Below are 20730 nucleotides of genomic sequence, written 5' to 3'. Positions count from 1 at the left end.
CTTTGTTTTTAGTGCGAGACAAAGCCAAGTTTGGAGAACTAAAGTAGTAAGCTAATGTGGTGAGCCATCTCATGAGAAATTAATTTAATATCATATGGAACAGGTATCAGGTATTACATTAATAACAAAATGAACACTTCATTTATGAAATACTCCTAAAAAGATTTCTACCTTTACAATAACTCTCACCATTCCTTGAAAAAGGGAAGAAAATAGGACTTGATGTAATCTGATTCCCACACTAATGCATCCCACCAATCTTTTTCACCACGTATGAGCCTTAGAGAATTCTGATCAACATGAAGAGGGAGCTTCTTCAACTTTGGGCAGTGCATCACGTTGAGTACCTCCAAGGAAGGAAAATGCAGTGCATAGCTACATATGCTACTTAGTTCTGGAAGGTACCAGAGCTTTATAGCTTTGAGCTGCATTAGCCCTTTCTCTCCCACTTCATCGTCAGCAGCTGTGTTTATTACTTCTTCTAGTACAGGGCAACCTATTATTTCGATTGTTTCAAGATTCTTAAGTTGCAGTAAATAATGAATTTTCTTCAACTCGTAACAATTCCAAATATATATACTGCGAAAGCTCCGGAAGCATCCGCGGCCCACATGAATGTTATTTAAGACGGGAAGACGGTCAAGTTTGAGTGATTCTAGGCAATAAACAAGATAATCATCATCTCTCTCTCCATCAGCACCAATCATCACCTCCTCCAACATATCACAAGATTGAATAGAAAGTCCTTTAAGACTCTTCATTGCTGAAAAAGAGGCGGATGTAGTCAGTCCCTCGCATCCTTTCAGTTGTAGAAACCTAGTAGCATTCCTCAGTTGGTTAGAGCTCAGCAACCTTTCAAGAGCTTCCAGAGTTTCTATGCAGATTTGAAGATGGGTTAAACGTTTCAAGCCTACCAACTCAGTCATATTACATCCACCACTTCCCTCTTCCCATTTTGAATAACTTTGATTTAGGTTCATCACAATTAACTCAGAAAGCCTAGAGATTGCCCCGCGAGGAATTATCTGCAAACAATCTGTTGATTCCAAGTCCAAGTGCTTCAGCTTCGTCAGATTTCCTATCTCTTTAGGCAATGATTCAATGCATGTGCATGATAAATTGAGATATCGTAGCTCTGCCAAGTTACCCATCCCTACAGGAAGCTCCTTAATAGATGAATGTGAAAGATCTAAGACCTTAAGAACAGGCATGAATTGAAAAAAATCAGTGTGGACGTTTTCAAAATGCGAATTCATTTGGAGCATCAAGGTAAATAGGTTGGGGCATTGAGGTGTCTCTGTTATTTCTTTTATGTAATTATTCATTAGAGATATCCTGTCGGCCTCCTTCCACCTTTCGACGTCCGGTGCATGCCTCAGTCCAATGCCTGCTCGCACCAAAAACCTGTTCTTCTTCTTCCCACACTCGGAAGCTATCCATAACGCTAGATCACGTATCACGTCATGGAACTTCACCTCTGTTTTTTCATCTGAACCATTCTCTAACAAGCACACAGCCTTTAATCTTCCAATGATATCATGTCCCTTGTTACGTGCTTCATCAAGATCATCATCCCACCCATCTAAGAATCCTTCACCTATCCAGTAATCTATAAGTTCTTCTTTGTCAATGGAGTAATCCTCCGGAAACAGTGCGCAGTACAGGAAACACGATTTAATCGTGTCACCACCGAGATTATCATAACTGAATTTCAAGCGCAAAAGCATTTCATCATCCATACCTGATATTTCTGATGGTGGCTTGCTCGTGCGAAGAACTGATATTGCATGCTTCCATTCCTGTGGTGTCTTCTTACATGCCATGGCCCGCCCGATGGTGATGAGCGCAAGGGGTAGACCCTTGCACTCTTTAGCGACGCTATTGGCAAGGATCAGTATCTCTGGATGGGATTTCATGGCCTCTTCACCAACATTCCGTAGAAATAGATCCATTGCTTCTTGCTCTGGGAGACATTCTACTTTGATCTTCTTGTCGGCGGTCATGTGGCCACAGACTTTCTCATCTCGTGTGGTGAAAACGACCTTGCTCATGTTTTGGCTGCTTGGATGAGGAATTCCGACCTTCTGTAGATCGAATGATTCCCAAACATCATCCAACAATAGAATGAATTTCTTACTGCTCAAGGCCTTGCGAATGTCATGAGCCCGTGTCTCGCTGTAGCTTTCATTCTCTGCCCAAGGCAAGCCCAATCGCTTGCCAATATCCATCTGAATTTTTCCCTCATTTAATTCTTTCGACACCACCACCCAAATCACGACATGGAAATCATGATTTCTTTTAAGGAATTTGTTGTTGATATCATTCAGGAGGGTTGTTTTCCCCACTCCCCCCATTCCATATATTCCAATAATTCCCCCTTTCCCTTCGCCAATCCAGTTTAGAACCTTCTCCAACACCAAGTCTCTGCCTACAGCTGATGTGCTAGGCATCTCTTCAATGGCATCGGGAAGCGGCTTGTATGCCACCTTACTGAAGGACTCACCTTTGCTCTTCAACTTGACTACGTTGTCCAGCTTCATCGCCACCTTCTTGCAGAGCTGGTAGCCAGACCATCTCGTCACTTTCTTAGATTCTTCTACCATGGCATTCACTTCAGTTTCGATGGATTCTACTTTTTCTAGCCACCAGTGCACATAGTGTGTGCGTTTGAGTTTCTGCCGTTCGGCAACTTCCACCCTTGTCTTCACGTCGTCCCTTACACATTTCAATTCGTTCATGACGTTCTTCAAGGAGTCCACATTTTCTTGGAGGTTGACGACATGTCCTATGCGTTGAGTGATGGGATCCAACAGGCGAGATGTGATGGCATCCATGACTGTGGATGAGAAAATGAGAAATGTTAAAATGTATGGAAGGGTTGAGAGTAGAGAGTACGATAGAACTCTCACAGCTCTGTTTTTGCTTTTGAAGTTTCTTATTTCCACAGCTTTTAGTCAAAAGTAAGATGATTATTTGAGAAGAGCATTATAAATTATATTGCTCCTAGTTGCATTGGTTCACATGGACAATCAGTCGATCCAAACTGTACATTAATTCAAAAACAACAGTTCAGAGGATATCATTCAAAAATATCACTGATCGGATGATACATTACATCATTGCCTTATTTGGTATAGCCATTGTTTTCAAGCATTGACGGATGATTGTAATTTCCTAACAAAAGTGATTCCTAAGAACTATATATATATATATATATATATATATATATATATATGATGGTTCACATAAAATAGAATATCAACTTGTTGTTAAGATCTTTTTCGTGTAAAAAATCTTGACCATCCAAATCAAAATCCATTTGATCAAATAGCTAATATTATTCAGATGAGTGTGATATTTTTGGGTGGCTCAAGAAATGTGCACTGGATTTATTGAACCATTTAGATCAATGGAAGAATGTGCATTGGACCTATGGAACGGTTTAGATCAATGGATCAGATGGTCCAAATGTCCTGGCGCAACTAGGAGAACTATAACTTACATAGTGCTCGGACGGCACTGTAATACTTCTTTAATTTGTTTAAACTGCTCTCGAAGCACTACACGTTGTAAGTGCTCGGGGAGCGGATTAGGTGAGACCCGGAATGCCTGACTCTGGGGCCACTTGTGTATGTGACTACACCCACGCCTTGTATTCGTAAAAATAAGGAAGATGCAAATCTCATGTGGACCATAATATAGGAAATAGTGGTAATCGACCACTAAAAACTTCTCGTTGGCCCCAAAAATTTTGGATCAACTGGATGATATTTTTGTAGACTTTTTTGTGACATCATCAACGGGTTGGATAGCAAATAAACATTCCAGTGGCCCCGTGAAGTTTTTAATGGTAGGGATTCAATCACTATTATTTCCTATAGTATGGTATGGTCCATATGAGCTTCATTTTTTGGGATCATTCACTAAAATGAGCTTTCAAAACGGTTGGACACTGGATTTAAGGCACATACATCACTATAAGCCCACTGTCAGAGGTCCCAGCCGCCCTGGATCCATCAGGTGTCTAACCTAATCGGCTCCCAAATGCTCTTAGTGGCGTTGGGACCTTAGACAGTCCAACACATTAATCTAGACCGTTCACTATATTCCATATATAGATATTTCAAAGTCTAACACGTAAAGATCACACCAATCTAAAAACACATCCAGTTGACCGAAGGAATTTAAAATTGACAATGAAGGTTGTTTACATAAAAACGGTTCCTGCCGGCCACAATTTGAGCCTTCTATTTGTTGGGGTCTGGTATGGATTGCTTGTTATTTAAAAGAATCACTATTGTTAGGCAATTGTAACCATCAGATCCATAGCTTTGAAAGTTGATGGCCAGAGAAACTAAGGCCAAATAAAAAATGGATTGTTCCATGTGACAAGAAAATTTATATATGTTAGTCTAGAAAATGTGTTATAGAGTGAACAGATGTTTTAGATTGATTGATTTGACCGTCCAAGTGATCAAAGAATACAACTAGGAGCAATATAACTAACAAGTGCTCCGAGAAACACTCGGACATTTCCCAATAATGTGATGGTGGTATGACGTGATAGTGAGTTTAGCTTCTCATTTTAAGCTTTAGATTTTATACCCTTGCGTGTTCTCTTTCGTCCAGGTTTTTTGTGACATCATCAACAGGTTGGATGGCAAATAAACATTCAAGTGGCCCCACAAAATTTTCAATGGTGGGGATACAATCACTATTGTTTCCTATACTATGGTATGGTCCATATAAGATTTGGATCTGCTTCGTTTTTTGGTCTCGTTCCCTAAAATGAGCTTTCAAAACAGTTGGACATTATGGATTTAAGGCACATACGGCACCCGTGGTAGACTGAGTGAAAGATACCTCGTTTCATCATGGAGGTCTTGGGATCCATTCCCTAGTGGGGGTGGCTAACAGTGAAGTGTGATCTGACAGAGGGTGTACTAACAAGCTAACAAAGGGGAAAAAAAAGAGGATCCGCCCCCCCAGATCCACCGATGTACCGATGTCTAACTTAATCGGCTCTTAAGTGACGTTGGGACCTTACACAGTCCAAAACATTAATCTAGACCGTTCAGTATATTCCGTAGACATTTCAAAGTTAACATGTAAGGATCACACTAATCTAAAAACACATCCATTTGACCAAAGAAATTTAAAATCCAAAAAATGAAGGTTGTTTACATAAAAACGGTTCCGGCCGGCCACAATTTGAGCCTTCTATTTGTTGGGGTCCGGTATGGATTGCTTGTTATTTAAAAGAATTACTTTTGTTAGGCAATCATATCCATCAGATCCATAGCTTTGAAAGTTGATGGCCAGAGAAACTAAGGCCAAATAAAAAATGGATTGTTCCATGTGACAAGAAAATTTATCTATGTTAGTCTAGAAAATGTGTTATCGAGTGAACAGATGTTTTATATTGATTGATCTGACCGTCCAAGTGAAAGAATACAACTAGGAGCGCTATAACTAACAAGTGCTCTGAGAAACACTCTGACATTTCCCAATAATGTAATGGTGGTATGACGTGATAGTGAGTTTGGCTTCTCATTTTAAGCTTTAGATTTTATACCCTTGCGTGTTCTCTTCGTCCAGGTTTTTTGTGACATCATCAACGGGTTGGATGGCAAATAAACATTCCGGTAGCCCCACAAAGTTTTCAATGGTGGGGATTCAATCACTATTGTTTCCTATAGTATGGTATGGTCCATATAAGATTTGGATGAGCTTCATTTTTTGGTCTTGTTCCCTAAAATGAGCTTTCAAAATAGTTGGACACTATGGATTTAAGGCACATACGGCACTAGTGGTAGACTGAGTGAAAGATACCTCGTTTCCATATTGAGGTCTTGGGATCCATTCCCTAGTGGGGGTGGCTAACAGTGAAGTGTGATCTTTCAGTGGGTGTACTAACAAGCTTTAGATTTTATAGTGGCACATACATCACTAGAAGCCCACACTCAGAGGTCCCAGCCGCCCCATATCCACCGGTGTCTAACTTAATCGGCTCTCAAGTGGCGTTGGGACCTTAGACAGTCCAACACATTAATCTAGACCATTCATTATATTCCGTAGACATTTGAAAGTCTAACATGTAAGGATCACACTAATCTAAAAACACATCCATTTGACCAGAGGAATTTAAAATCGACAGTTACGGCTGTTTACAAAAAAAGAGTTCCGGCAGGCCACATTTTGAGCCTTCTATTTGTTGGGGTCTCATTATGGATTGCTTGTTATTTAAAAGAATCACTTTTGTCAGGCAATCGTAACCATCAGATCCATAGCTTTGAAAGTAAATGGCAAGAGAAACTAAGGCCAAATAAAAAATGGATTGTATCATGTGATCTCTGAAGCTTTAAATTTTATACCCTTGTGTGGTCTCTTCATCCAGATTTTTGTGACATCATCAACGGGTTAGATGGCAAATAAATATTCCGGTGGCTCGTATAAAATTTTTAATGGTAGGGATTCAATCACTATTGTTTTCTAGTGTATGGTTCACGTAAGATTTGGATCTGCTTCACTTTTTTTGGGATTGCACCCTAAAATAAGCTTTCAAAACGGTTGGACAGTGGATTCAAGGCACATGCATCACTATGAGTCCCACAGTCAGAGGTCCCACCCATCGCGGTGGATCCTGCATCTCACCAAATCCGCTCCTAAGTGCTCTTAGCGGGGTTGGGACCTTAGACAGTCCAACGCATTAATCTAGACAGCTCATTGTGTGTGTGCAATATATGTGCTAAGATATATATATATATATATATATATATATATATATATATATATATATATATATATATATATATATATAAGCATCGCACCGAGTTAGTATTAATACTAAGGTTACACCGTAACACTCCAGTATTAAAAATTGCATGGTGTTACATCATGTCATGTCATTGTAATTAAATTGATTTTATGGTCCTGACCTCCTACTCATTGACATTGGGAAATTAGTCTTAATTCTTGAAAAACTCTTCCTTGATTCTACAAGGGAAACAGCTTCACATGCATGAGATCCACACGGTCCATCAGGTATAAAACCCCTTGTTGCCCTTAATCCCAAAAAACAAGGCTGATTCAACACTCGGGTGGGCCATCCCATATGTGGAAACCTCTGTGTTCACATGTTCTGGCCCATCTCAGTTTTGGAATAACATGGGGTTTTCGGGAATGCTTTTGTCCTAATGAGTCAAGTTAGATGAATGGACTGAATGAGATATATATAGCACTGTGGCCCCTTCACAAAACCAATGGTGAGCATTCTTTATCAATTGTTTCAGCCTGGCTTGCCTAAGTTTTTGACCATCATGAATTCTGGGTACGAGCCTAAATAAGAGTCTGTGTAGCTTATGAATGGGTTGGATCTAATGAAAAGTTTGGTCCACATGGTTGTAGGTAGTGTTTGAGTTGTCAAAATAGTTAAATATTTCGCTGCAGGAGATAAAAATATAATATCATTATCCCCGATAACTATAAATGTGGAGAACAAAGAGCAATAGGAGGAAAACGGTGGGATCTTTTAGTGAAACTTCAAAAGATACCTAAATAGGCATATTTGCATGTGGAAGGGTAAGTATTCAGCTATTTAAAAAATATATATACAATCATTTATTCATTAAGAATTTTGGATTTAAAGTTGTAAGCTGTGACTAGTCCATTCAATTTTCAAGATGAATAACTGCCCATATTGTTAAAATATGTCAGCACATGGGATAGAAATCCTCAAATAGGCATAGGAATTCATCTGGTCTACTAGGCTGCGTCCTGAAACTATCATTGTGGCTGCGTGTCTGATACCACCGTGGGAACCTAATGGTAGGGCCCACCTCAATATATGTATTGTATATCCAAGACGTTCATCCTTTTTGCCATCGTATTTTAGCACATGGTGTAAAAACTGAAGCAGATACGAATTTCAGGTGGACTACACATGAAACAGTGGTCATTGAATGGCCACCATTTAAAAACCTATTTTGGACCACATAAGTTTTTGCTCAAGCCGATATTTGTTTTTTTTTTTTTTTTTTTTCCTTTCATCTAGATCTACGTTACCTTATCAGTAGATATGATGGTTAATAAATATTAGGATGGACCTTAGGAAGTTTTAAATGATGAGTATCTAATGACAATTGTTTCATGTGGCGTGGTCTGCCTAAAATTTCTATTTACTTCATTTCTGGAACCATGCCCTACAATAACTTGGCCAAAACGATAGACAGCGTGGATGTACAATTCATACAGCAAGGTGGGCCCTATAGTCAATGTATCATCCACTTGGATGGTTCCCGGTCGTATCCTAAGCCACTCTCCCCTCGACGGGATTGCCTACAAAAGCCTTTTGCAGTGAATTGTTGACCCAAAAATAGGTGGGGCCACGGTGATGTTAGTGAGAAATCTACTTTGGTCATCTGTTTTGCCAAATTATGTTAGTAAATAGGCCTAAAAATGAGATATATTCAAAACAAAAGTGGGCAACAACAGGAAACAACGAGAATTAAACCTCCACTGTTGAAACAATCGTTGGGCCATAGGTTTTGATCAGGTTAATATTTTTGTACTTTCAGTTTATACCCAATAAGGACGACCTTATGAACGCAATGGATTGTGTATAAACATCAGGTGGACCCAGCAAATATAGATGGACGGTAGAGGTCACACAAAAATCATCGGTGGGGCCAGCAGCTCCTGTGGCGGGAAGTTCCCGAGAAAGCCTTTCCAAAGATAATCCATCGTTTACTAAAGACAAGTTGTGCACCCTGGCAGTGGACCCACTTAGATGCATGCATTTCATTGTATATCCATGCCATACATTCAATTTTTTCAGATCATTTTAGGGCATTAGCCAAAAAATAAGGCAGATCCAAATCTCAGGGGGACCACGCCACAAGAAATAGTGGTCATTGAATGGACACCATTAAAACCTCACAGGGGCTGCAAAAATTTCAATCAAGCTTATATTTATGCTTTCCCTTCATCCAAGTCTACGTGATCTCATAGATAAATTGGATGTCAAATAAACATTACAGTGGGGCCCAGGTAGGTTTTTAATGGTAAGTGTTCAATCACCAATGTTTCCTTTGGTATGGTCCACCTGAGATGTGGATCCGACTCATTTTTAATTTCATGCCCTAAAATGACCTTACAAAATAGATGAACTGCGCAGATAAAGCACATGATATCATAGTATGGCTCACAGAGCATTAAAGGTGGGCCATTACATGATTTTCCCACTATTTGAAAGATATACCCACTGTATAAACTTCTGTGTCAGATTTGGCTCCATCAAACAATGAGTCAAGAATCGAATGAGTTAACTCAGCCGAGTCTCGTTAAATTTCAGTAATGAAAAAAAAAAAAAAAAGAAGATTAAAGTTTAAATAAATCTCAGAAAATAAAAAGAAAATAAAACCTTTGAGAGAAATTTGTGCACTGACGTACGTTGCTGTTTGTGCTTAGTGGACCAACGGTAGGAAATACAGATGTGCTAAATTAATAACCTTACAATTCCTGCATTGGGATGCTAGATGGGGCCCACCGTGATGTTTGTGAGAAATCCACTCCCTATTTTTCCAGATCACCTTAGGATAAGAGACAAAAAAATCTGGTAGATCCAAAACTCAAGATGGCCATATGAGAGGCAACAGTATTTAGTGACCATCATTAAAACATTTGTCTGGCCACAAAAGTTTGCGTATCAAACTAAGTTTTTTACGTTTTCACTTGAGCATTGGATCTGCCTCATTTTTGGTATCATACCTTAAAATAACATGAGAAAAGGGATGGTCGGTATGGATAAACAGATACATCATGGCGGGCTTCCACACAAATCTGTCCATTTGAGGCTAGAGACGAGTGACGACAATAGCATTACAGGAAATTGTTCTTTTACCGACGACATAATTCGTCGTTATTTTATCTTTTTTCGTCGGTAATAATTATTACCGACGAAATATGTCATCGAAAAGATCGTCACGATAAGATTGTGACTAAAGGTTTTTCCCGACAAAATATTACTTCGTCGGCAATGGTAAACAAATACTGTCGAAAAAAATTGTCGGCATAACATGTTGCTTTTGGTAGGAAAAATGATATATTTCGTCGGTAAAACAAATTTTTTTTTTTCACAAATAAATTTCAATTTCCATTTAAAAATAACATTTTTTTTCAAAATGTATAATTTTTTACTCTTAATTTTTCTTTGAAAGCTTTTAACAAAATATCAATTTTATTATAAAATTTTTCAAAAAAACAATTAAAATACAAATTCTGAATTTTTGTTTTCAAAATCTCAAAAATTTTCTCAAATTTTATTTTTTTTACTAAAAAATTTCAAAATGCTGATTTTTTTTTTTCTTTAAAAGCATCATTTTGTTTTCAAAATTTTCTCATACATTGTTAAAATTTTAAACTTCTCAATATTCTTTTTCATGTGATATTACAAATCATTTATATATTACTTTTAATTTTAAAAAATAAATTTTCACTTATTTGATGTGTGTGTGTGTGTGTGTGTGTGTGTGTGTATATATATATTACATTCAATCAATTGTTAAAAATAATCTTAGATACAAATATACTTATTAACTATACTAAAAACAAAAATTATAATTCAACATCCATGATCAACCGTAAAAAGTGAAATCATATGCTACCTTTACCGACGATTTTTTTCGTCGGTAAAAAGCACCTTTACCGACGATATTGTATAACGTCAGTAAAATTAGCCTCTCCTCATTGGGTGGGAATATATTTTGGTGTGACGGGAATCTTTTGCTGATGAAATATGCTTTCGTCGAGGAAAGTTATGTTTACCGAGGATTTCATTCGTCGGTAAAAAGCTACTTTTACCAACGATATTGTATAACATCGGTAAAAATAGCATCTCTGATATTTTCTGACGAACTATTTGATTTGTCGAGAAAAATTACATTTACCGACGAATGAAATCATCGGGAAAATTGTTTTCACCGACGATTAATAATTTTGTCAGTAAAAGTTTTCGGGCTGTCGTTGTAAATGGTGGCGAGAACATATTTAGTCGTGGTGGAAATTTTTTGAAAAGTCATATTTACCGATGAAATAAGTTTCGTCGGTAATAAGTTCATCAATAAAAGGCCAATTTCTTTTAGCGTAGGAGGCAACCTCCTTCCCATGTAGTTGCACCTACATCTTACTGTTTTGCTTTGTGTGGCGCACATGAGTTTTGGATCTGCCTGTCTTTTAGACTCCTGTGGTTTTACTGATGGAAGGAGTGGATTTTTCGCGGGCATCAGTGAGAGATTCTGACTACAGGAACTTCCTGTACGAGGGGAAGTAACAGAGAAATGCTCCAATGCCGGACCTAGTTGTGTTGGAACATTAAACAGTCCAACACATTAATCTAGACCACTCATTATAATTAAAACATTTCAGGAGCTAAGATGTAAACATCGTACCAATGTAACAAATACGAACCACTGGACCAAAGGATTTTAATATGTACGGTCAAAGTTGTTTATACGAAAACCGATCCAGTCAACAATTCGGTCCATCTATTTGTTAGGGCCCACTATGGTTCCTTATTATTTTAGAGAATCACTTTTGTTATGCAGTTATAACCATCAGATCCATGGCTTTCAAAATGCATGGCTAGAGAAAATAAGGCCAAATAAGATTGGATCATTTAATCAGGAAATTTCTCCATGTTAGTCCATAAAAAATGTTATTAAGTGAATAGACTGTTTAGAATCTAGATCAACCCATTAGACTATCCAAATGAAAAAAAAAAATGCAACTAAGAGCCCGGTAACTTATGGGCACGGATTTGGTGCCGCTTTGTGGGCGTTACCCTTACGGTAGGGGCCACCTTAATGACATTTTGTATATCCACTCAGTATGTCATGTTCCCAACGCACATGGAATAGAAGAAGTCCAAAAAGAAATTGACAAAAATTTAATATGGTTCGATAAGTCGACGGGTCTAAATTTTACAAGAACTTTTAAATTGCTTGTTGGTTTTCTACTAGCTTAGATAGGTCAAAATATAGTTCACAAGTCTATTCAACAAGTTGATAGAACTGTTCGATAAGTCAAAATACTATTCACAGGTCAACAGATCGAAAATTGCAGAATCTCTTACTTAAGTCTCTAGATACTTCAAGGTTGTTTCAACCTATCGAACCAACCAATCGATGACAAATTGACAAGCAACGAAAATTTGCATATTTTCTAAATTTGTTTTCTAATTTGATTGGGACTATTTGATTATGTTTTTATAATTTGTTTTGGGTTATTTAAAGAGGTTAAAACTCATTTTTTATTATTCAATTATTTATTAATTTAAAAGAAATAATTCCTTAGAAGTTTTCTTTTTTATTCTCATGGATTCGAGATTTTTTTTCTTGTGGATTCAAGAGAGCCTTATGGATTCAAGGTGGTTGTCGATTGAGGAAGACAATGATCGACCTCATCACGTCTTCCCCCACGTCAGTGGTATTAGGCAAGGATTTCCCTCGACCGATGGCAACTAACAACAGAATGGATCAAAATCTTGTATACAGTGATCCAGAGATTCGTTATCTATCAGAAAGAATGAAAGGTTTCCACTAGGAGAGTCAGTTGACCATGCAACCCTCGACTGTATTGCGAATATGTTCATTCTACCCCGTACTCAAGGCAAGGCTCAGCCATCCGTGATCATTGTACAACACAACTCCGATTTTCGTAGAGCACTTACATAGGTGAATCACATCCTACATTCCTATAAAATGACTTTTTTACTACTTGGTTGCAAATAGACAGAGAAATACTCACAGCTGGTCAAGGAGCAACTACAAGAACCTTTTCTGAATGAAGAACTTGTATTGAGAACAAATATAATCTAACATATGAACATAGACTTGGATTACAACTAAGAGATTAACATTACTCCCCAGATAGAACTAAGGCTACTGATTATGCTAAGATAAAATAAGATAAATTTGACTAAATTTGTTGGATTTGTATAAGATGTCTTTCTTTGTTAAACTTCTTGTAATTTATAGATTTTTGTTTTCCCATCTAGCTGCTTCTCTCTTTATTTCAACAGTTATAGCAGCTGAAACGGTTGCAACATTTGGTCTTTTATATCTTTTTGTCTTTTCTTGACGCGTATCCCTCTGATGGCTTCTCTTCCCTTGACCCGCTTTTCTTTCTCTTGGTCTTCTCTGCTATGCCTGCCATTGGCTGATGCATCCATCTAGCTCAGCACCGGCTATAGTTTCGTAAAAAATGCTTCAAATATTTTTAAAAGTTTTTTGCAGAGTATTTCTTTAAGTAATGACACTTGTAGTTCTTTAAGTAGTTGCTTTTAGGAACCGTAGTAAACAGGATACAACAACAACCGTATCCATCCGGTGTCAGTCCTTATGTTCACCGTACATACAAAAGCTTCCTCTGATATAGAGCTCAGATGGGCTAAACCTCTGGGAACAATCTACAATTGCAGCTAAAACCTCTAAGTTTGCGTGCTGTGACTAGGCTAAGTTTCGAAGCAGGCTGATTCTTTTGCTTTCACACCTGATGAACAGGTTTGATGATAAATAAATAACATGGTGGGCCCACAAACAAGCCTATGGTTGGGGTCCTATACCCATTGTTCCCCTTTGTGATGGTCCACTTAAGTTGTGAACCTAGCTGATTTTTAGGCCTGGGCCTAGAATCGAGGGGTGCAACCGATGGATGTAGTAGATGCGCCACAGATAACATGGTGGGGCCACACGCGATTACTGTCACAAACAGGTGTTGTAAAGGATTCCATCCGATGAGGACTTGGATGACATAACCAGAAAAGTAAAATATTTGAGTTATATGATACTAAGGTTGCTAGAGGTGCAACTGATGGATAGAGGGATCCATCCATTGGAGTGGTGTCCATCAAATATACAAAGTAGTCACATATCAAAACAAATAAGTGTCCATTGGTTAGAAGTTAGATCATCCAACAACTTGATTTAAGGGCCATATCTCATCTACAGTGTTACAAACAATTTAGACGGTTTGGATTGAGGTATTTCCACCAACACATCAAGACCCCTCTTTAGAGGAAAAGATATGGTAGAATCCATCTGCCATCCACTTGCAAGCATATATGATGGATCATGACCGTCCACATGATGGCCTCAGCCTTACATGGCCCATTGGTTCGAGAATCATAATAACAGAACAACCCTGACCATCCTTTCTGCTCATCTTTCCCCTTCAATTACAACCGCTAACTCATTTTCCTTCCTGCATTAGCCAATGCTGAAATAATAGTAAATGAGAGGACGGCACTCTCAACCGAGAAAAAAGTAAGACCCGTACAATAATTCAAGTTAATAGACTATACTCCGAAACAGATTGAGACCATCTACACTATCTACATGGTGCACGCTACTTTAATCCAAGCCATCCAATTTAGTGGAGCATATTCTCAGAATTAAATTGATTATATAATCCTAACCTCCTACTAATGGACATTTGGTAATGGAATGTCCTCTCACGAAGGAAAGGAAATTGGTCTTATTTAACTGCATGACTAATGGATTTATGAGGAGTTATTGGACGGTTGAAATGAAAAATATCAAACAGCCTTATTTCAGCAAACAGATGTCAATCAGATTTTTCAAACAATCTGATTTTCCAATTGTAGTTTAGTTACAATCAGTTTCACAGTTTATGCATTTTAATTTGAGTTAATGTATTCAAACGAGTAACCTTTTAACAACTGCAACATGATGAAATCTTATTGAAAATTAAGATAAAACACTTGCCAGAATCTATAGCTATATTTCAGTTTGAACAAGCGTGGCAGCTGGTTATGTAATCCAAACCCTATAATGTGGAACACAATTCGAATGATCCGAACACCAAATATACTTCATTACACTTTAAACTTAAGGCATGAGCATTACAAAAATAAATAAAAATAAAAATAAAACCAGAAATAAAAACCCTCCACAGCCTCTACTTGGACTACAGAAAAATTCAAGTAAAAATGCATACAAACCAACACCAACATGGGGCAAGAGTTATGAGCTTTGCTGGGACCACATGCATGTACAGGTCACCATTATGTTTCTTTGAAAAAGGGAAGAAAATGGGACTTATTTGGTAATAGTCATTTTTATTTTCAAGCATTGACGGATGATTATAATTTCCTAACAAAAGTGATTCTTAAGAACCATAAGAAATATATGTTGGTTCCCATAAAATAGACCCGTACAATAATTTTTTATTAGATATTTTTCATGTAAATAATTTTGACCGTCCGTATCAAAATCCATTGATCAAATAGCTAATATTTTTCAGATGAGTGTGATATTTATGGGTGGTGCAGGAAATGTGCATTGGACTTATGGAACCATTTAGATCAATGGAAGAATGTGCATTGGACCTACGGAACGGTTTGGATCAATGGAATAGATTGTCCAAGTGTCCCAATGCAACTAGGAGCACTGCAACTTATATAGTGCTCTGAGGGCACTGTAAGACTTCTTTTTTATATGTTTGATCAAAACTGCTCTCAAAGCACCATACGGGGAGCGGATTAGGTGAGACCCCGGAACCACCTAGGTCGGTGGGACCCTTGACTGTGGGGCCCACTGTGTGTATGTGACTACATCCACGCCGTCTATCCATATTGAAAGCTCATTTTAGGGCATGATTAAAAAATAAAGCAGATCCAAATCTCAGGTGGACCCCAATAGAGGAAATAGTGGTAATCAACCACTAAAAATTTCTTGTGAGCCACAAAAGTTTTGGGTCAACAAGATGATGTTTGTGTGGTCTGTTCATCCAGATTTTTGTGACATTATCAACAGGTTGGATGGCAAATAAACATTCCAGTGGCTCCAATGAAGTTTTTAATGGTAGGGATTCAATCATTACTGTTTCCCCATGGTATGGTCCACATAAGATTTCGATCTGCTTCACTTTTTTTGGGATCGCACGCTAAAATGAGCTTTCAAAACGGTTGGATGGTGTGGATTTAAGGCACATACATCACTATTAGCCCCACAATCAGAGGTCCCACCCGCCAGGCTGGATCCAGCGTCTCACCTAATCCGCTCCCAAGTGCTCTTAGTTTGCGTTGGGACCTTATACAGTCCAACACATTAATTTAGACCGTTTATTATATTCCATAAAAATTTCAAGGGCTAAGATGTAAGCACCGCACCAAGTTAGTATTCATATTAAGTTAAGTTACGGGATAATACCCTAGTATTGAAAAATACTAGGTATTAGGGCATGTCATCCGAATTAAATTGATTTTATGGTCCTAACCTCCTACTAATTGACATTTGGAAATTAGTCTTAATTCTTGAAAAACTCTTCCTTGCTTCTACAGGGGAAACAACTTCACTTGCATGAGATCCACACTGTCCATCAGGTATAAAACCCCTTGGCACCCTTGATCCCCAAAAATAAGGCCGATTCAACACTCAGGTGGGCCATCCCATATGCAGAAACCTCTGAGTTCACATGTTATGGCCCATCTCAGATTTGGAATAGCCTTGGATTTTGGGGAATGCTTTCATCCTGATGAATCAAAGTTAGATGAATGGACTGGATGAGATATATACAACACTGTGGGTCCTTCACAAAACCAATGGTGAGCATTCTTTATCAACTGTTTCCCATAGCGTGGCCAGCATAAGATTTTGACCATCATGATTTCTGGGTACCAGCCTAAATAAGAGTCTGTGTAGCTTATGAATGGATTGGATCTAATGCTACATGGTTTTAGGTATGCTCCCCGCGTACCTACCATCAGTAATGCTAGTCCGTCTTCTTTTAGAGAGAGAGAGAGAGAGAGATACGCTGACCTGTTTAAGGCTCGACTTCTGCAACAGCCACAGCGCCTTGTGTTTGGTCCTGTGGTTGTTGGGTATTTATAAAGCGAGAATAGTGCCAAATTTGGGGCAGGTTCAGGCAAAAATCTGACGGTTTGGTCAGAGGCAATGACTGGAAGAGCTTGTAAGGTGAAAGAAAGAGAGGAGGTTGGAACTCAGAAGAAGAGGGGAAGTGGATTGGAAGATGAGAAAGAGGGGAATAAGTTAACGATGGTGGCGTGTGGGCCCCACTGTAATGTTTACGACCACACAAACCCAATCGTTATGTGTCACCCCTATCCATGATTCACATGGACTGATGGACCACAGTTAGAAACGATGTACTGGGTTCTCACCCTCTAAAATGTTGGAAATTACACAGATTAATGTATTTCTGTATAATGTGAAAATCGAAAAGTACAAAATAATCAGAAATCAGGACAGGCTGAAGCACGTCTGAAACATTGTCTTTAAAGCGTTATTTGCCCCTACTCAAGTGAATTGAGTATACTGGTAGGTTACAGGCAAATAGCTTCTAGGATACGACGAGCCTGGTGTGGGTCTGCATTTAGTAAACACGAAGGCCCACTAAATGAAACTCAATTACACACTTTCTGGCAGTATTACAGTATTAAGGAAAAAATCTCAAAAGAAGAAGAAAGGAAGAGAAAACTTCGCAGTCGGTTCAAATCTTGACTCTGGTTCGGTTGAACTGCTTCTAGACCACACCGTGGTCTTCTTCAAGCTAAGGTTTAAGCCTTACTATGTTGCTGTTGGAAACACTAGAATATATGAGTGGAGAGGGTCTCTGTCTCAATTCGTATGGATTTGCTCTGGAATGAGTTGAGATGGTTTGGAAACCCATCCAGTCCTCCTTTTATAGGCTATGGTGGCTAGGGGTTATGGTCCGGGGAATAAATTTCATTAAGTCATTTCTAGTTGGAAAACTAGCCGCTTTATGGTCGTTTTCGATCACAGTGCATGGACCATCAAGTCAGCCGCATGTCGATCGTTGTGAGACAACAACTAGCGGTTTTCTAGTTGGGCTAGCCATGCGCGATTGACTAGACCACACTAATGGCTCATTATTCGCAATGACTCTTTTTAGTCCTCTATTTATACCGAGAGATTTCTCCCTCAGTCCTTTAGTCTCTCTACTAACCACCACCCGCCATAGCCACTTAGTCCTCTAAAATGTTTCTCTTGTTGTGGCCCACTGGAATTATGTATGGGCCTTATTTTTTGCCCTCATGCTTAAATTTTGGTATGCCATATATCCACTATTGATTTTTTACTGTGCATGCTATCATAATGTGTATTTCAAATTCACTCTCATCATTAGATGTATAATCTCATGGTAGGCCTAGGGCTATAAAATCGGGTTCACCGGTGATTCATGTGGGCTACACCAAAGGAAATAGTCAGGAAAGACATGTTGACCTCTGATTTTTACATGGCCTAATCTGACTTTTATATGAAATTCATTCTAATTATTAGATGCCACACTAAAATTTAGACATGTCTCAAAAACAACCCCAATAATAATAATAATACCCAGTAAATGACTCAAGTAGGCCACAACAAGAGGAACAGTTAGGAAGATGAGTGTTGCCCTTTTCATTATCTACAATCATGCGGTCCACCTGAAATAAAGATATGGCTGATATTTGTGGCGTGGGCCTAAACTGGAGGGGTTAAAATCAAAGTAGACCCATGTGAAATTCACCAAACAAGCATAGAGGTTAGATCATATACAACTTGATTTAATTAGGGGCCATGTCCCATCTGAAGTGGTACCAACAATTTGGACAGTTCGGATTGAGTCATGTCCACTAACTCATCGATAGCACTGACTCCTCAGGTGGAGTAAATGATAGAGTAGTCCCATCTGCCATCCATTAGCAAGCATATATGATAGATGGATCACGACCGTCTACATGATGGTCTTTGCCATACATATATAGCTCATAGTTAAAAAAACAAAAATAACAGGACAACCCTGACCATCCTTTCTTCTCACCTTTCCCCTGCCATGTGGATGAGGAAGAAATACGGAATTGATAAAGAAAAAGTGGCCGACAATCTCGACCAATGAAAAAAAGAAAAAGGCTAAGAACCGTACAATAATATGAGAGAAACAATGTATATACTCCCAAACACACTGTAACCAACTACACTCGTGCATACTTATACCATAAACGTACAGACACTATCTCAATCCAGACCATCCATTGAGTAGACCATGTCCTTAAAATTAGAATTGATTACATGATCCTAACCTATGACTTATGGGTATTTGGCAATTGAATAGGATTAGGGAAGGAGTTTGGTCTTAATTGTTGGAAAATTCTTAGCATACTTATTATCGGGTCTTGCGTGCCAAAGGCTTCTATGAGGGAAACGACTTATCATGCAAGATATCCAACCCGTCCATCACGTATTAAAGCCCTTGTTACTCTTGGTTCCAAAAATCTGACTGGTTGAACACTCATGTGGGCTACCCATTGGGAATAATGCATAAACATCCAAGTTCAAGTGTTATGCCTCGTACCTGAGTTTTGGAATAGCCTCCTTCCTGTAATGGAATAATTTACAATGATGAGATAAGTAAGATGAACGAGGTGGATGAGATGTACATATATACAGTAAGCCCTACACAACCAACAGTGGGCATTCTATATCAACTGTTTATTATGGTGTGACCTACCCCATGCTTTTTATTATCCCGATTTATGGGTTCCGATCTAAACAAGCGACCGTGTCCCTGATGAACGGGTTAGTTTGACCCACATGGTGGAAGGTACCCGCACCTAATATTACTCTGGCTAGGACCGTCTTTAGCATCCTTCTCTCGGACCATCTACCATTCGTTGTCACAGCCAATTTCATTGAATGTCCCTTCCTACAACCTTTAGAAAACGTTTGCAGATTGCATATATATACAGCCGGGGATTGCAAGTATTCATGCACTGATAAGCTCAACTGCATGTACCTGGTTTTAACACCGAGGTCTTGGTATCGATTTCCCAGTGGGGTCTCTAACACCGTAGTGTGCAATGACAGTGGGTGTGTACTAACAAGCACTAACCCCAGGAAACAAAAAAAGTTTATGTGGACCACACATCATTTTTAGCATCTTGTCCTAGAATGAGGATAAACGGGAAGGATTTCTCAAAAACATTATAATGGTCGTACCCATGTGCTGAAACTTGCTGCGAACTTCACTGTAGGCTCACCACAAAAGAAAAGAAGACGCGGATTGCGAAATTTTCGCGGAAGCGGACTGGCTCGTGTACCACACGACAGCTATTAGCTGCTGTGTACGTGTCGTGCGAAGACGAGCACTGACATCCTCGGAGCTCCGAGTTGTACGAGCAGTTCAAAGGAAATCAAATTTATATAGCTTATAGTGATGTATTTATTATATCTACACTGTTCATCTATTTTTAGAGATCATTTTAGAGCAATTTGCAAAAAATGAATCATATCTAAAGATCAAGTGGACCACACCACAAATAGCAGCCGAGATAATGGTTTTCACTGTTAAACAATTCGTAGGGCCCGCCATAACGTTTATTTTCCATTCAATCTATTCATAAGGTCACAAAGACCTTAAGGAAGAGGAAAAAAATTTTCATACTGATCCAAAACTTATGTGACCCCAAAAAGGGTTTCAATGGTAGACATTCAATCCCCCGCTGCTTTTTGCAGTGTGGTCCACTTGCAGGTAGATCTGTCTTATTTTTCATATCAAGTCTTAAGACGAGATATTCAAATGGATGGACAGTTTGGATATAACACATACCTTATTATAAGATTCACAGAATTTGCTGAAGTCAATAAAAATATATAGTCGTGTGAGGTACACCAGCCAATCCGCTTCAAA

The 20730-nt window shown here is 38.6% G+C and overlaps 1 protein-coding gene across 1 annotated transcript; it reads right to left on the bottom strand.

Moving 5' to 3' along the window:
- Positions 1-185: 185 nt before the first annotated feature.
- Positions 186-17057, bottom strand: LOC131224186 (disease resistance protein RPS2-like). Its single transcript, XM_058219725.1, has 2 exons — positions 16839-17057; positions 186-2836 (listed from the first exon to the last, which is right to left on the bottom strand). Exon 2 carries the CDS (start codon positions 2832-2834, stop codon positions 186-188), a length of 2649 nt encoding a protein of 882 aa, XP_058075708.1. The 5' UTR covers positions 2835-2836; positions 16839-17057.
- Positions 17058-20730: the final 3673 nt, after the last annotated feature.

The sequence above is a fragment of the Magnolia sinica genome, chromosome 13 (genome assembly GCF_029962835.1).
Source record: "Magnolia sinica isolate HGM2019 chromosome 13, MsV1, whole genome shotgun sequence".
Taxonomy (NCBI): Eukaryota; Viridiplantae; Streptophyta; class Magnoliopsida; order Magnoliales; family Magnoliaceae; genus Magnolia; species Magnolia sinica.
The sequence above is the reverse complement of the archived record's forward strand: the minus strand, read 5'-3'. Positions and strand labels throughout refer to the sequence as shown.

Excerpts from the sequence above, each read along its gene's own strand:
- LOC131224186 (XM_058219725.1), bottom strand. The coding sequence starts at position 2,834 with ATGGATGCCATCACATCTCGCCTGTTGGATCCCATCACTCAACGCATA.